This window comes from Crinia signifera, chromosome 3, assembly GCF_055691185.1.
Source record: "Crinia signifera chromosome 3, ASM5569118v1, whole genome shotgun sequence".
NCBI lineage: Eukaryota > Metazoa > Chordata > Amphibia > Anura > Myobatrachidae > Crinia > Crinia signifera.
In genome coordinates this window covers 139,218,904-139,236,624 of record NC_139219.1, presented here as the reverse complement: position 1 = coordinate 139,236,624, position 17,721 = coordinate 139,218,904, and the positions used below count along the sequence as shown (strand labels likewise).

Here is a 17,721-nt window from a genome sequence, read left to right as displayed (position 1 = left end):
TAGATATTCATATATTCACTGCACCCGAACGTAACTATGCACGAACGGTGCAGTGAATACTGGGTCCCCCGCTGGCTATAGGGGGGTGCAGCCTGGGTCCTGGAGAGCCCCCCTCCCCTCCACAGTCCTCTGGAGCAGCCAGGGAGACTTTAATCTCTCTGGCTGCTTCCGGCTCCCTGAAAGCTCCCTGCTCCCTGCAGGGGTTAAGACTCGCCGTGAGTGGCGGCGAGTCTTAACCACATTGAATAGAGGGAGCAGGAGTGGCAGAGAGCCCTCCGGAACACGGAGAGTGCATGGAGAGCGAAATAAAACGCTCTCCATGCACGGAGAACTTTTTCATTGAATACTGCCCTCTGAAAAAGGTGCGGCGAAACGTACGTCAGGGGTGCACTCACGTGACCGGCACACTTCAGGCAGGGACAGAAGCAGGAGGCGGCGGGCCAAAATCATCTTTTTCACAGCGACAGATCACATCGCGGCATTGCACTCACAGGCCGGCTGGGTCTCTCAGGTAACCACTGGCTAACACCAGTGGATTTACTTATGTCTAGCTGCGCCGCTTATATTATCATATATATGCTTTTGTGATACACCTGTGCCCCCACACTGCTTCATATGCAAACAATTGCTGCATCATTTACTCTGCAGCAACACCTGCCGTGGTGAGACAAACTGGTTTTATACTAAAAAGGTCCTATGATTTAAAACCCATGCATATATACCCACACCCTGGTAGCATTTTGGGACACTAATCTCTCTCTCTGACCCGTGATTGTCTCCTTATTACTCAATATATTTTTGCTGCGCTTTTTAAAACAGCTCATTACAAGAACCTACCCATTTTAAAGCATACCTAATAAAAGTCATATTTTATGTAAATTCATAATACATATACCCTGCTCTGTGATGTAAGGGTGCCCCCACCCACAGTTTTATTTATTTTCCTCCTCTCTTGGCATTGTAAAATTGCTATTTGTTACTCTGGGGTGCACCACTGACTGTCCCACATAGAGGCACTATAAGACACATACAGTCTGAGTGCTCTGGGACCTACTGATCCTAACTTATAGGCCAATAGTCAGTTTTCACAGACCAATACTATCATTTACCACATTCTCTCTTCATAAATACCAGTGCGGATATACTCTAATACCCCTCCTCTTTACCTACCTCCCTTCCCTCTCCCACCCACATTCAAATCTGGATATGAAGAGAGGTAGCTGTGAAGACAGAGATTGGAGGTAGGAGCAGATAAGGACTAAGCCATAATTTTGACTGGCTTTATACTAGTTATATTATAAATCAACCTGGAATTCTGTATAGTATAGTAGATGGTCACAGAATTATCTGATTTAAAAAATCCATAAAAATTACAGTAGGATGCACATTTATGACCTCTGTCAACTCACCAGCTGATTATAAGAGACACATATTTTGCAAAAATATTGCCAGTGGCCGACATCACTGAGAGCAGGTAGGCTCTTAGTGCATATCTGTATTTTATTACTTTTTCTTACCTCTGAGCAGAGCCATATTAATAACAGGGTGGCTAGCTGATCATTCCAAGGCCATTTACATTGGGGACCCCTAACTCAAAGCTACATTATCAATATTGCTATGTGGCATAATGTGAACCAGGGGCACTACAGTGTGTTTGACACATTTGTACTGCTGGGAATATTTATAAATTATACTTTTAATTAACACCACCAGCATATGTATTGTCATTTTCATTGGTAGGAACCCCCTTAAATTAGTTTCCCTGTGGCCTAATCTTGCTCTGCCTTTGAGGTAAACTAACAGAAAACTTTCAGTGTGGGATTATTATTGCCAGTAGAAACTAACTGTATTACCAAAGCTGCTCCATGATTTCCGTGAGTCTCATGGGTAAACAATATAGTGCATTCATCCTGAATGATATTGTTAACTATATCATATTATTAAGCAACATCATCCTGCCCCTGCTCTGTACATGATATAGTCAAAATTCAGTTGCATGTACATATGACGGATGACATTGTTAACAACCCACAGGAGAGCACATCATTAACGACATTGAGCATACACACTAGACAATGTTATAAATAAATGATAACTCTCAGATGGACCAAAATTAGCGATATTGTTTAAATTATCGCTTAGTGTTTATGAGGCTTTAGCGTTTAATAATGCAAGCATGCAGTTATGTATTTATTTTATGTGTGCGTGTGTTTGTCTAACACATATTTAAAAATACATAAAAACCCACACATATATAAACACATAATAAACAAACAAAAAAAGACCAGTATGGATTTTACTTTGGCCATTTTGTAACAAGGTCACTGTAAATAGAATGTTTGCTCCCAATCATAGTTAACAATCCCAATTTAGGGAGGTTATAGATAAAAGATATAGGGCCAGATGCACTAAGCTTCAAAAGTGATAAGATGGAGAGTGATAAACAGCCAGCCAATCAGCTCCTGCCTGGCATTTTTCAAACACAGCCTGTGACATAGCAGGTAGGAGCTGATTGCCTGGCTGTTTATCACTCTCCATCTTATTACTTTTAAAGCTTAGTGCATCTGGCAAATAGACTGTCTAGATCGACAGTCAATAGGTCGGCACCATATGGTTGACATGAAAGAGGTCAACAAGTACAAAAGGTCGTCAGGTACAAAGGATGACAGGTTCAAAAGATTGACATGACAATGGGCCTTATTTTGGTTCATTCTTTCTGACAAAATCCTTCTTAGATGGGCAAAACCATGTGCACTGCAGGTGGGGCAGATGTAACATGTGCAGAGAGAATTAGATTTGGGTCGGGTTTTACTTTAAAGTGAGATCTATATTGCAGTGTAAAAATAAAGCAGTCAGTATTTTCCCTGCACAGAAACAAAATTACTCACCCAAATCTAATTCTCTCTGCACATGTTACATCTGCCCCCCCTGCAGTGCACATGGTTTTGTCCATCTAAGAAGGATTTTGTCAGAAAGAATGAACCAAAATAAGGCCCAATGATAGACCCAAATGTGGACAAGTGTTTTAGTAGTTTTTTTTTTACACATTTTTTCATTTACTATCTATGTCTGGGGTAGCCAACTCCAGTCCTCGAGAGCTACCAACAGTTAATGTTTTCCAGATCTCCTCACAGAATCACAAGTGAAGTAATCAGCTCCACATGTGGATCTTTGAAAATGTGTCAGCTAGTAATGAGTGCACCTGTGCAGCAGCTAGATTTTCTGGAAAATGTGAACTGTTGGTAGCTCTCGAGGACTGGAGTTGGCTACCACTGATCCATGTGGACTACAGTTGGGATTAGTAACCTGTGATGAGCGCAGCAGTAGCAGAGCGAGCCATCTTGCCAACAGCGTGGGTCTATATTTCTACTGATGGTGGTCACAAAACATGAAATTTACAATATATGGCAAAAACAAACAAACATGAGTTAACCATTTTTCTGTGTTGACTACTGCCATGTTGGTATTTCACCATGTCAACATTTTGAAATGTTCGGCCTTAAGCTCTGTCAACCATTTGTACCTGTTGACCTACTGCCAACCTACCTATGTCAACCATATCTATTGACTAACTGATTTAAGGCGATATTCACTATACAGTGTAAAAGGTCCACACTGGGCAGATGGCAATGTAGTGTGATCTCAGAATGTTATTGCTTATTGTATTTTTTTAAAGACTGACTACTATTTAGTTTTTTTTCTGCATCCATAATGTTGAAAAACCTTGTTTGACACTAACATTCAGTACAATGGAACAAATACCTACAGAAACATTTAGGCAAACATTTCTTTCAAATCTTTAGTCATGCCCCAATAAGGACTACAAGGCGCGCACTACAGAGCTTCAGGAGGTTTCACTGTGTTGCTATCAGCCACACCTCGTTATGTCGGTTTATTGGCTTAAATGGACTGTCATAGCCTGCGGTGTAGTAGACATTTTCATCAAACACTTTTCCATCCTTTTTCAAGAGTTCTGATAACTGCGAGATGTGTTCTAGATTCTTTGCACCATTAGTGTACCCTCCAAATGACCTTTAAAGAAATTAAAGATATGCAAATATTAGGTCTGTGTCGATTAATAATGAGCTTATGGTGATTCTCCAATAATGTACTGTACCTGCTCAGGTTCCTTGGCTATAAGGACATTAAATAACATATACAGTATTTACTATCCCAAAGACATCTGCCCCTGTTGGTGTAATAATGCACATATCTCTCCCATGCACGTTTACTAAAGGGGATATGACACACGTGTAGGGAATAAATATGACTGGCAGATGGGATACAGAATGACAACCTCGGTATCCTGATAGAGGGAGTCCCAACAGGGGTCCGGTACATACACTTACCTTCAGCCTAAAATTAACCCTTCCTACTTGTGCCTAAACCTAACCTACCTAGCCCACAGCCTAAACAAACCAACAATTCTATTCTAACTAACCCTATAAGTGCTTTGTTCCTCCCTCCTTGCAGCCTAACCTTTACCTTCTCCACCCCCCCCCCCCCACAGCCTAACCCTAGGGTCCCCGTTAGTGCCTAAACCTAAGCCCTCCGCCTACCACTAACCCACATCACATACTTAAATTCGGGATGCCAGTAGTCGGTATACCAGTGTGAGCATCTTCATCAATGTTGGGATTCCGGCTACGGTCTTCTGGCCAAGAGTCAGGATTGTCAGCATTGCTATCCTGACTGCCAACATCCTGACATCTGAGAATTTAACCACATACTGCAGGCAGTATTTAGCAAACAGTGGTAATCTTGCTTTACTGCTGTTTGTGACAGTTCTGCTTAAGGCACCCTTATAAGGCCTTTCTGGCTTCAGTACAGCTTTCCAGGCTAAGGATAAATCACAGTGAACACGTGCCGGCTGCCATCACAAACAGCACCAATCCTTTGTTCGCCGCAGTTGGCTATTGGCAACTCAGTTGTAGCCAGTGAAGAGGAGGAGACAGTGCTTCATCAGACAAGTAAGTCATGTATATCTTGCCTGTTGCGAATTTTAGTCAAAAAAATGTCAGAATTTGCAAGTTTTTCCAAAATCACCAACTTAATAGGAATGGTATGTATGCTGGTGTAAAATGAGTGTATGTATTAAAGTTATATTTTCTCTGTGTGTGTTTTTATTTGAACATACTTTTTACAAGTGAACTACAAGTCCAACTGGGACCATTAATGCCCCGCATACTGGGACTGTAAAAAGCAATGTGTTTTTTTGTATTTAATTTTACACATTTCAGTCCAGCGTCCACTGGCTAGGGATGCCGGGGACATCCCTGGGCTTCAGCCCTGGACGGGTAAAGCCTGGCCCAGGTTCCCCCATCCAAGGCTGACCAGTCACTGTGAGCATGGCACGGCCGGACCTTATGTAAACTATGTCCCATGGCTGTGGCATGACACTGCAGACTGTTGGAGCCCAGTGCTGGTTCCAAAAATCCCCCCCCCCCCCATATTTTTGGAACCATTACCGTACAAAGAGCCCAGGACTGGTTATGCTCAGGAGGGGGGACCCCACGCCATGTTTTTTTATTTTAACTATTACACATTTTTTTAGGCAGAACCATGCACAGATCAAACTGGTCTGTCCCCCGTATTTTTGGAACCAGGTCCGGCTCGATGAGCCCGGGCCGGTTATGCTCAGGAGGGGGGACCCTACGTGTTTTTTTTTTATTTTACTAAATACCGCACACTTTCATGTCTACATTTTATGACTAAAATTTGCACATTTTCATGACTAAAAATCGCACCATATCACATCATATTGCACTTTTCACCTGCAAAATTTGCATCCCATTGAAAAGTTAATTTTTTTTTTAAAAATTCACAATTTTGGAAAATGCCATATTGTGCAATTTCAGGACCTTACTAAAAATCACATCCTATTAAATGCCACCCAAAGTCTGGTTCTTTAGTCTCAGCAGATAGACAGCATTCCAGGATAACAGATTGGCATTTCTTATTCCCCGGACCCCCGCAAGCCTTTTATGCAGGCACTAAATGCCATTGAGAACTCCGGCCTTCTGCTCTGAACACACATATAAAAGGAAGCAACAGGTGTTGCTAATCAGCCAGTGATTTACAATACATCCTAGGAAAACCCCGGAATGGATCTCCCTAGCCCTGCTGCTGTTCTAAATCCTGTAATGGATCTTTCACATGACCCTCATGTGGAAGTATGCTGTCTCTGCGGACACATGGTGAAACATAAAGATACTAAACTAAATATTCTGCTAGTATTATTGCTAAATCGAGCCCATTAATACTGCAGCCCAGTATGCAAATTGTCATTATTGATGAGAAATGTATAATAAAATAGAGCCCTTATGCCAGTTATGTTTATCTTTCAAATACCACTGTCACAGAAGGGGGTGGGGGGATTGAATGCTAACAAGCCATGTCCTGTCAGCAGCAGTCTCTTCTGCCTGTGTGCTTGAAACCATATTATGCTCATTGTCAGGGGGCTGCTGCTGCCACTACAGTACCTGTTAATTGGCAGGGGGTTCGCCTGCCACAGTACCTCCTTGTTGTTAGGGGGTTCCTATTCCCCACCTGCTGCACTTGCAGGTCTGTATACAAGGCACATCAGAGGTCTGCCTGCCCCCATCTCTGAGCTACTATTATATGGCCCTCCCAAAATGGCTTGTCTGCTTCTTTAGCATCATTAAAATCTGACTCCTCTGAGGAGGCGGCCATTCTGTGAGGGATATGTTCAATAGTATTGTTAAACTATTTGCAGTATTAATTACTGTCTGCATCAATGGTTGTGGCTGAAGCACCCCATGCACGTGACATCTCCACTGTGTCCTCTCTGCACCCGAGTAGAGTGTATAAAATATATATTTAATTTTATACAAAAAATAATGATATTTGAATATGTCATCAATGTCCATGTCCCAGGTGTAGGTACCACCTAAAAATGACTGTTCTCTTTGTGCAAACACAGATCCACTAGACATGCACAAAATATGCTGAAGAAAGTGAGACAAGCTACCTGACGTAAACAGTTGTTGCTGGTCTTTCTGTAACAAATACGTTGCTTTCAGAAGGTTGGGGGGGATTATCCTGGTGTTCAGATGGAATGTAAAATGAAATGGTGATTGTGGATTCACAGGCTGGCCCTGCCCCAGGCTCCACGTAAGTTGTCACTGGTGCAGTCATTTCAACCTTAACATCTGCATAAAACATATTCAATGACAGTAAGTATCACAATATTCAGCAAAATACTGAAATCCAATATAAGAGCAAGTGCAAGTAAAGGTATACATTTCTAGAAAAAAGCATTATATTTTCTTATATTCACATTCACATCATCAATTTGTGTTTGTATGCTAACACTTGATTATCGAATGCAATATGGTCTCACGCTCTAGTGAAGTAAAATAGAAATCATCCTCCTCAGCCACTACACTAAAAATAAATTCTATATGAAACAGATTATTACTGAAACACCACTTGTAGGATCTGTCTTTTTGTGGTTTGCTTATCAGTATTTAAATATTTGGTAACAGAAAAAAAGTATGTGTGCTGTATATCAGACAGACCACATTTACCAATCACACTGGACAAATGCCAATGCAGTTGGTTATCAGAGTGCATTGCATTCTGGGAAGTGTGTTGAAAACCCTTATGTAGATACCACACATATGTACTGAGGAAGTCGGGCATAGATAAGTATTTAAAAAGTGTATTTTTTTTTATCTTGTCAGGGAACATCTATTGTAGACAAAAATAAAACACTACTACCAGTCAGTTTATAATTTATTATTGAAAAACGCTGTTTCTAATACAGTTTACACCAATTTCTTTATATTATCACTTAGTACACTCTTCTTAATTTGCTTAATTTTTTCTGCAGTTGTTTTGCACACTTTAAAAGTGGGTTTGTAACAGTGGCATAACTACATAAGTGCAGTCGATGCGACTGGAAGGCCCATTGTTCCTTTGCAAGTCATAGTGGTTGCCGCCATTCTCTTGATCAGGCAGCCACAAACAGCGGGTACTGAGGAGGGCTCCAACCTCCTCGCAGTCTGTGCAGCGGCTACCAGAATCCTATTGCCACTCTCAGAGTCCCCAGTTCCTGTGCTCCCTGCGGTCAGAGACATGCTGCATGTCTCTGCTGCTCCTGTGACTGGCTCTGGTAGTTTTGGTGTAGGGATGTAAGGGGGACTGTATGATGCATATCTACATATGTTACTTAGCAGCATATCCTGGTTATAGTAACTAATAACATTTCTGCATCCGGCATGTGGAGTGGTGGGCTCGGCCAGGGAGCAGGGTGCATTGCGCCCCCTAGGCCGCTTTATCAATTCATTCTGTGGGCTGCTTGGTGGCCAGTGAGTATTGTCCACCTCTCCTTCTGAGGCCATGGCCAGGTTCTTAAAGCCGCGGCACCAACCGCGGCTTTAAGAACATGGCCGTGGCTTCAGGAACATGGCCGCCAGCCTCCTGCACTAAGGAATCAATGATGCGCTGTTACTTATGGGCCAGTGCTCTGGACTTGGCCCCCAGGCTAAAAGTTGCCAGCCCCTAGTCATGTGCTTAAAGAAACCATTTCTTTGAACCAAGAAAGTTATCCAGAAATGCTAAATATACTCCTTATATATTATGTAGTAAATATACTGTATATGCACTACTATATTTATAAATGTTTGGATGATCTTGCAGAATGATACTGTTTCTGATAACGCTACACATAAGTACATGTATGACTGAGTGCTATTCAGCCCAGGAAGATGCTGTGCAAGGTAAAAAAAAAGTAATGAATTCAGTAATGTTAGGCCTCTTATCAAAAATGTATATGTCAAAGCATTATAATATAAGTCATTATGTAAGTCACCCCACAGGCTATGGTATAGCTGACAAAGGTAAGTATTATAGCTTCCATGCAGAATGTTACATACGTTAATGTTTACTGAACGGCACAGATGTGGTAACATTTCCTTTGAACAACTTACTGTTTGCATTTTTTCCCTGAATATAGTTGAATAGACGCATGAAGCCAGTACTGACCGCGCTGTCCCAGTCTTTCACGGTCTTCACCTCAGTGCTCACCCACTTTGCAGGTTCATATTGTCGCGTTTCATACTCTGAAGACTATGGGGAGCAACAATACATTGTAAGTGTTAAACAGTTTTAATCTTATGGTCATGTATAATAAAATTCTATATTGTGGCACTGTTGCTTATTCTTGGTGATTTTGAAGATCAACTTTATAATTTATATTTATTAATGTCCAGTACAATCTTAAAGTACAGTAAATTTCCTCAAACTTATGATTTCCAAATGTATACAGATTTAATAAAATGCTACTTGCAAAATGCATAAGTTTTCAACCCCATGTGCCATGGAAGCTATACGTTTACATATATGAAAATATTACCCTAACAATTAGCTTTCATTGTACGTGATTCATTTAAAAAAGACAGATTTTATGGATAAAAACATCGCTAATTTAAGCACTGATTTTATATATATATATATATATATATATATAGAGAGAGAGAGAGAGAGAGAGAGAGAGAGAGAGAGAGAGAGAGAGAGAGAGAGAAAAGATATAGTCCACCACCTTATTAGACAATTCAAGGGTAGACCAAACAATTTTAAAAGATATAAAATTTATTTGTCAGACAAGGATTCCATAATTCAGTTCATCCAGGATATAATGGTACCCGACGCGTTTCATCATAAATGACTTCATCAGGGGTTATATTTTCTAAACCATTGAGGATAGGTTTAAGGGTTGAACAATTGAACATGAAAGTAGTGCAACCACTTACTGGTGATTTTTGTGTATATGGAAAAACACTTTTTTATGATACCAACTTGTGAGACAATCGGAGGTCACAGCCCAGCAGCCAATCAAAACGGCTGCGAGTGTGCAAGCTCTAATTGGCTCACCCGAGGGTGATGAATTTTAAATGGCCGCCAGCATCCAGAGATGAAGGAGAAGCCTGTGCTTTAGAAGCACTCCAGGAGCAGTGGGCTTCAGCGGGGGGCAGCTCAGGGTAGGATTGACTGAGCATGACTGCGGGGGGTGCGGTGGGCAGAATGAGTGGCCCAGGACCTTCCCTCTCTGTCACAGTGGCTGGGTCTGGGACACCTGTGCCCACAGTACCCCCTTGATGGTGGCCCTGGCACTTGGGACTCCCCCCTGCCTGCAGAGCAGCGGGGAATAGATGCTGTGCACAGCATCTATTCACAGACAAAAGGACATGGGGCATGATCAGCAGCTCTTAAAGCACTGGCCATGCCGCCAACAGTAACAAAACAGGGGTATGGCTTCACATTCATGGACATTCCAGTAAAGCCACCCCCACCCCCTTTTCGGCAGCACACAGTGGGACCACACACTGGAGTCCCGACCCTGGACCACACAAAGTTGAATGGTGTGAATTACTGAAAAAAATGCAATAAAGCATGTTTGGGTTTTACAAGAAAACATTGACCGTTTAAAATGTGGGAGGAAGTTTTATGGTCAGGAGGCTTTTGGACCCAATTCACAATGCTATCAGAGGCACAAGCATTACGCTGCCGAATTCAGCAAACACTATCCCAACAGTGAAGTATGGAGTAGTACTGTAGCACCATGTTGTTCCAATGCAGTCTATCAGCAAAGACTGTTCTTCTTGTTGATTGAAGAACCAATGGATGGCGCAAAATACAGGGAGCTACTGCAAGATAACATTCAATAGACTGCAAGATAACTAAAGCTGGAGAAAACATTCAGCTTTCAGACCCCAAGCACAAGGTCAAAACAACACTGGCAAGGTTGAACAACATAAAGGTGAATGTTCTACCATGGTAAATTCAAAGTCCAGGGGGGTTAATGTAATAGGATCTGAGGTGTCAGTGTATGTAAACTATTATATACTGTTTACTGGGGCGGGTTGAGGTTTTTGAAAATGGAGAAGATGGACATATTTAAACTTTGTTTATTATTTTTAACTGCATCAGTTCCATGAAACTAGGACCACAGTTACTGCAGGAGATTCCAACTAGAAAATTGTAGCAATATTTGTTAAAGGTTTGAGACAATCATATAATGATGTTACCTGCCGGTCAAAATGATGGAACAACATAAGAGTAATGTCAGCACAGGCGGCTATGCGTACCTGAACGGATCAACACTTGAAATATTCCCTCAGGTGCCACTTGTATTCTCCCCAGCAAGATGAGGAGCAGCATTAGCCTTTTATTATATATGATTGGAGCAGTCTGACTGCCAGACCTCACTGCCCAGTTTGTCAAAAGTTTTGTAACATCAAAATATTTTTCCTTTATTGGAACCTTAAAGGCCATGGGTCTTCAAACTGCGGCCCTCCAGATGTTGTGAAACTACAAATCCCAGCATGCCTTGCCACTGTTTTTCTATAAGGGAGTGTTAAAACTGTGGCAAGGCATGCTGGGATTTGTAGTTTCACAACATCTGAAGGGCCACAGTTTGAAGACCCATGTTATAGGCCTTTAAGGGTCCACTTAAGCAACATATCACAATGCATGAAACAACATAAATAGCATGGACCCTTATGACAGCACCCATAAGGACTCGTCCGATTAAACCCATCTTCAAACTTAGATCGTCTCTTAAGATAATAAGGAAGTGTGCAAATTTTGAAGACGATTAGTAAAAGCGTTCAAGAGTTATTGTGGAACATCCATACACAGTCTAACACACACACACACACACACACACACACACACACACGCCCACACACACACACACTGTTCAATTATAATTATGTAGATAGGCGAGTTAATCTACTTTGCAGGATCACTGCTTACAGTATTGGTCAATAATTACAGTATTCTACCTGTTTGAAATACAGAAAGCATAATCTGTTTGTGGTACTTGAAGACTGAAGCTTGAAAACCTGTGGGTCCCGACAATTAAATGCAACAAAATTCTTGTTTAAGTGAGGGAAATAATAGTAACGAAGTAAGCGTAAATGGACATTAGTTTTACTTTATCATTTCATTTTAACTTTTATCCTGAACTAAGAAACCACGTTTACTGCTTGAAAGGATTAAAATAATAATAATAATAATAATAATAATAATAATAATAATGTACTGCACCTGAGTTTCCATAGCTTTCCATTTTGGGTTCTGCAGTCCAGTTGAAAACAAAGCTTGTTTCACGGTCTTCAGCATTTTGCACTAAAAAAAATGAATGAATAAATGATTGAAAAAACTACATAGGGAGATATTTATCAAATTATAAATTTTCTGTCATTCTTGATTGTGTTGCACACATTCTTTGCTAGAATTAGATACATTTACATGATGTATCCTATGGAATATAACAAGCTACAATGGGTGAAGACAAATAAAGCAGAATAGTAAATTCAGTATCTAACCTTATGGAGGACAATGGTTTTACTGTGTTTTTACTAATCTGTAAGATAAGCATATAAGGTTAGTACCACAGTATGAAATAATCATCTTTAGCATTTATAAACATTACCTGAATGAGCTCCAATATTATTTAGCCATGGATAAAAAGGTCTATCGACTCTAGGTCGACACCATAAAGTGGACTGACAAAAAGTCCACAAAGCACAATGTCAAATTTTTTAAAGCTGATTGCCGTAAATGTCGACACCTGTCAACATGGACACCCAATGAGTGTAGCGTGTACCCTCCCAATCGGAGTCCACATGGATATATGAAAAGTTTATTGGTCAATGTTGACATTTTGGTGTACCTGTATCTAATAAGGTTTTCCTACTGTATGTTGCGGCAACATTTTACAACATTATGGTGGGATCAGCACCACTACTGTAATTCATTTACAAATAATATTTGTCATATTTTAATGCTCACAATAGTAAGCTGCTGTTTTGTGCAGCAATTATGACACACACATACGGACACTCTGTAGCAGTTGTCCCCTCAAAATTACTGTAGGAGGAAATACACGGTACTTGTGAGTTATCTGGGCTGCCGATTTTTTGATTGTATGCCTTAAGTTAAGGCATACAATCAGATGCGATGCGATGCGATGACCCGATTTTTCCATAGGAATCAATGTTAAAATGGACTGAGTCCATTTTAACATGGAATTCAATGGGAAAAAGGGGTCCTTTTCATACCCCTACTATCCAAGTGGGCATGGAGTTGGATATAAACCTGTGGTGAGCGTAGCGAGCCACCGAGCCCGAAGCGTGGCGAGCGAAGCGAGCCTCGCGAGGGGACGGTATTCTGTGTCCCCTCGCGGGGCTCGCTACGCTCGCCACGCTTCGGGCTCGGTGGCTCGCTACGCTCGCCACAGGTTTATATCCAACTCCATGCCCACTTGGATAGTAGGGGTATGAAAAGGACCCCTTTTTCCCATTGAATTCCATGTTAAAATGGACTCAGTCCATTTTAACATTGATTCCTATGGAAAAATCGGGTCATCGCATCGCATCGCATCGCATCCGATGGTCGCATGCGATGCGATGCGATGTGCCCGATCCGACCCGATTTAGAAATCGGCAGCCCGGATAACTCACAAGTACCAAATACACAAAGTAAAGGTTCTTATACACTTCTGCGAGGTATCGCCTGCTTCCTTCGCATGTGATTCTCCACCAACGGCCTGCTGGGGTGCCGTCAGGCTTCCGGGCGGCAGGATCTCATGCCACCAGATTTCTTATTCGAATGCGTCAGACTCCTCATGGTTTGCCTTTACTTTTACACATATATATTTGCTTCAAGCTTTGTCTATCACAGTTTGCATTAAAATCGCTTTTTATCCTTTTTATTTAAACACTTATTATGGTTAAATATTAAAAAAGTAATTACATTTTCTATTAAAAACAAAAACTGCAAATACTACAATGTTTGAAATTCAGTGTTAATAGTAAAAAAAAAAAAAAAAATCCTCCAAAATCTAGCGAAATGTAACTGACACATGCTTGCACTGGTTAATAAGTGCCAACCTGCTCGTCCACTATCTAACAGACTCAAACATTTTCAAACAAGTTTAAACATAGATGAACCTGTTTGACTTTCCAATTTGACAAGATGCTTTACCCTTTGAGTGCCAACATTTGTGAGAGATGTTCAAAATATGTGCTATAAATACCAGCGTTGCTTACATTGGTTATATAAATTCATATCAAATTTTTGTGTAAAAAAAGATTATGGGTGAAATGTAATAGGATGAGAGAATCAGAAAGTGTGAGATTTGGAAAGAAATATCCAGTTTTTTTTAAAGCGACAATCATTTACACTGCAAAATCAAACTGGTTTTGCAGTGTAAATGATTGCAGTTTTTATAAAAAACTGGAGATTTCTTACCAAATCTCTCACTAATTCTCTTACCCTATTACATTTCTCCCCATATTTCCTATATAAGTAAAACATTATAGGTCATAATGATAAACAAAAATGTGTGCTTGGCAATTTTCATAATTATTTTGAAAAATTCACTTGGCACTCAAAGGGTTAAGGATCAAATGGTGCCATTTAAACATCTCTTCTCTCAAGATTCTATATATCTCTAGTGAGTGTGTGATATAATTACAGGCCTGCAGCTGTGAGATGACATATGTTCCATCCCCATGGCAATCTCTGTCATTATAATCCAGGTTTTAAGGCTATCCATGATGGAGTGCAGGTGGTTAAATCAGATTGTCTGAGGTACTAATTCAGTCACATGTACTCATGTACTCATGGATATCCTTAAACAGTGTCAGATCATAAAAAACCCACCAGAAAAATGTGGTGGTATGGGCCCATGCTTTGGGGTGCAGCCAGCTTCCAGAGGCTGACCCCCTCTCATACATCCTCCACTGCGAGTGAAGACAGGAGCTGGAAGCCAGGACAAGTGGGTGGGGGGAAACGGCGTTGCAGGTGCACAGAATCTCTGTCGCTATATAGACAGAGACTCTGCACGCCTCAAAAGATGGCCACTGCCTTAGAGGAGACATATATTAGAGGTCCTCCTGCTCCAGCCCCCTAGCTATGAGCATGCACTAGGAATGGAGCAGATATACCCCCCATGACAACAGGCAATGAGCATTTAACTCTCTGGCAAGGAGCAAGTAACTCCTGGCAAGGAGCAAGCAACCCCTGGCAATGAGCATGTAACTCCTGGCAACGAGCATATAGGTAAGCGACACTTTCGGGGGAATTATGTGTATAGGCTGCACTTTAGGGAGCATTATGTGTGTAAGTGGCACTGCAAGGGCATGATATGGGGAAGTGGCAATACCGGGGGCATTATGTGTATAAGTGGCATTACAGGGGGCACTATGGGCCTTATTCGAGTTCACTCTTTCTGACAAAATCCTTCTTAGATGGACAAAACCATGTGCACTGCAGGGGGGTAGATGTAACATGTGCAGATAGAAATAGATTTGGTGATTTTTTGGTGATTCTTTGCAGGGTAAATACTGGTTGCTTTATTTTAACACTGCAATATAGATCTCACTTTGCAGTAAAACCCCACCCAAATCTAATTAGATCTGCAAAAGTTACATCTGCCCCCCTGCAGTGCACATGGTTTTGTCCATCTAAGAAGGATTTTGTCTGAAAGAGTGAACTCGAATAAGGCCCTATGTGTGGAAATGGTAATAGTGGGGGTAGTATGTGTGTAAGTGGCACCTCCGGGGGCATTACATGTGTAAGTGGGACTACAGGAGACACTAAAATGCAATGGTGGTGGGCGCAAAATGTATAATTATATAACTGCGTTAAAGCGCTACTCGCTAGTGCCGGAAACGCTAGTGCCACCAGGAGAAGATGCCAAAAGCTGCATCTTTTGCCATGAAACCCATGGTAGCAAGTAATTAGAAGCCCTACTGTAAAGGCCATTTTTGTGTGCTGGACATAAAATAGTGTCAGCAGCATAACTGTGAGTGGCATAATATGTAATAGGCATTACAGTGTGTTGTATATGAAATAAGCATTTAGTGTGTATCATTGAGTAAAACCCCTTACACACTGTGCAATAACATGAGCAATATCGTTCAATTTACCGCCAATGTGTATGCTGCACCCAATGGCCAGTATGTGCTCCCGTGGGTCTGCAGCATGGTCCCCACTGCCACTCCTGCCATCAATTATCATGTGCCAGATCGGCAAGTGTGTATGCACTTGCTGATGCCAGGTCCCTGATGCGACCGATAATCGACGGCAGTGGATATCGCTAAGTGGCCCTTATTCAAGTTGATTCGGTCAGGCACGATTTTGCATGGGGGACCGATGTTTTGCGCATGCACAGCAGCATTTCTGCGCATGTGTATACACTCGGTGCAAAATCTGTTCGCCGAGTGCACGCTCCCTGCCTTTCAAGCAGGGGGTGGAGAGGGGCGTGGGGGGCCGGCCTGGGCCATTAGCATATGTGAATGCCCAGCGTTTCATGGGCGTTCCCATGAAAACACTGGCTGTACACATGCTAATGTATTCATGACACAAATGGGGGGGGGGCTGACATGACTGGATCTCACGCATATGTACGAGTCTGGACCACCCTTACATATGCGTGCGCCTTCACCATCATTCAATGGTCAGCAACCATCGAAAGATGGGGGAGGCTCCCACTGGCATGTGAATGGATGTTTATGTAAAACATCCATTTGCATGCCGGGCGAAAGGGGGCGGGCGTACCATCATTCGCAGGCTGGGTTCTGGTTGACTTGCAAGGGTACGAATTCGCGCCCGAGCGAGTTAAACAGAATAAGGGCCGGTATGTATGTACCTTAAGTTTTCACTGGACCTTTTTCACCAGGGATTGCAAGAACCAAGGGGAGATTCAATTGCTGGTGAATGAGCTCACCTGGCCAATTCAGCACAGCAGCCACACTGTATGGCAACAGCATCTCATGTTTGTTACCCCATACAGCAGTATTTTTGTGAGAACCTGACCGACAGATGAGGGGTGCACGATAGGTTGCTTGTTGGTGGTGTTTAAACGCTGCAGCAATGGTCATTTCTTCCCTTTACCTGTAATTGAATTCTCTTTATTTAGAGAATAATGGCTTGTGTTCCTATCATTCCATGATAGAAAAACATCAACAATATACAGATCTCTTGAAAACAAAGTTTTCATTTCTGGTCTTTGAAGAAAGATATGATTCCTTAATCATATTATGTCTATGGGCTTGATGTAGCTCAATGTATTTGCAAAAGGTGTTGGAGCAATTAAAATAGAGTTATTGAGCATTGTAAAAATGTATGATCTTACAGTAATTCTGACTTTTTAGCCACCAACAATTATATAGCTTGTATAACTGATTTGGATAATCATATGCCACATGCAAATGTAGGACTAAAAATAACCTACAGTATAACACAAAGCTGCATTTCTAGTAATATAATGGAATGATAGCAACACACAGGAAAAGCAACTTCTATGCTGGAGAAGACACATACAATACTACATACGAACCTCACCCTAGGCTTTGTGCAGATGCTGCTGTTGCTCTCCTTACTGTGTATACTGTATACTGGAATCGTCTGTGTCTGACATGTGCAGTGCTGCTGTCCCTGGTTAAGTAAGGATTGGTTTTGTAACATCATCTAGACTACAGTATATGCCTCTGACATGCCTCTCCCACTCCACACTGGCTGCTGGGCAGTGCTGCTTTTATAACAGGCATTTCTACAGCAGAGGGCGGACGTAAACACAATGCTTTATGTTGTGTATACAGAATGTCTGTCTCAGCGATACAGAACTAGAACTACATGGAGTACGGAAATGATGGGAAACAGGAAAAGTTTTATTAAAATCAA

At 41.6% G+C, this 17,721-nt stretch overlaps 1 protein-coding gene across 4 annotated transcripts; it reads right to left on the bottom strand.

Annotated features, from left to right (window-relative positions):
• Window positions 1-2,103: 2,103 nt before the first annotated feature.
• HEBP2 (heme binding protein 2) lies at window positions 2,104-17,510 on the bottom strand. 4 transcript variants are annotated; one of them, XM_083176603.1, is made up of 5 exons: window positions 17,383-17,510; window positions 12,076-12,156; window positions 8,955-9,093; window positions 6,992-7,172; window positions 2,104-4,032 (listed from the first exon to the last, which is right to left on the bottom strand). In XM_083176603.1, exons 1-5 carry the CDS (start codon window positions 17,506-17,508, stop codon window positions 3,855-3,857), a joined length of 705 nt encoding a protein of 234 aa, XP_083032729.1. In that variant the 5' UTR covers window positions 17,509-17,510; the 3' UTR covers window positions 2,104-3,854. The 4 variants fall into 4 exon arrangements, with proteins under 4 accessions (XP_083032729.1, XP_083032731.1, XP_083032730.1 ...); XM_083176605.1 differs by having other exon boundaries at window positions 17,378-17,505; XM_083176604.1 differs by having other exon boundaries at window positions 12,076-12,159; window positions 17,387-17,494.
• Window positions 17,511-17,721: the final 211 nt, after the last annotated feature.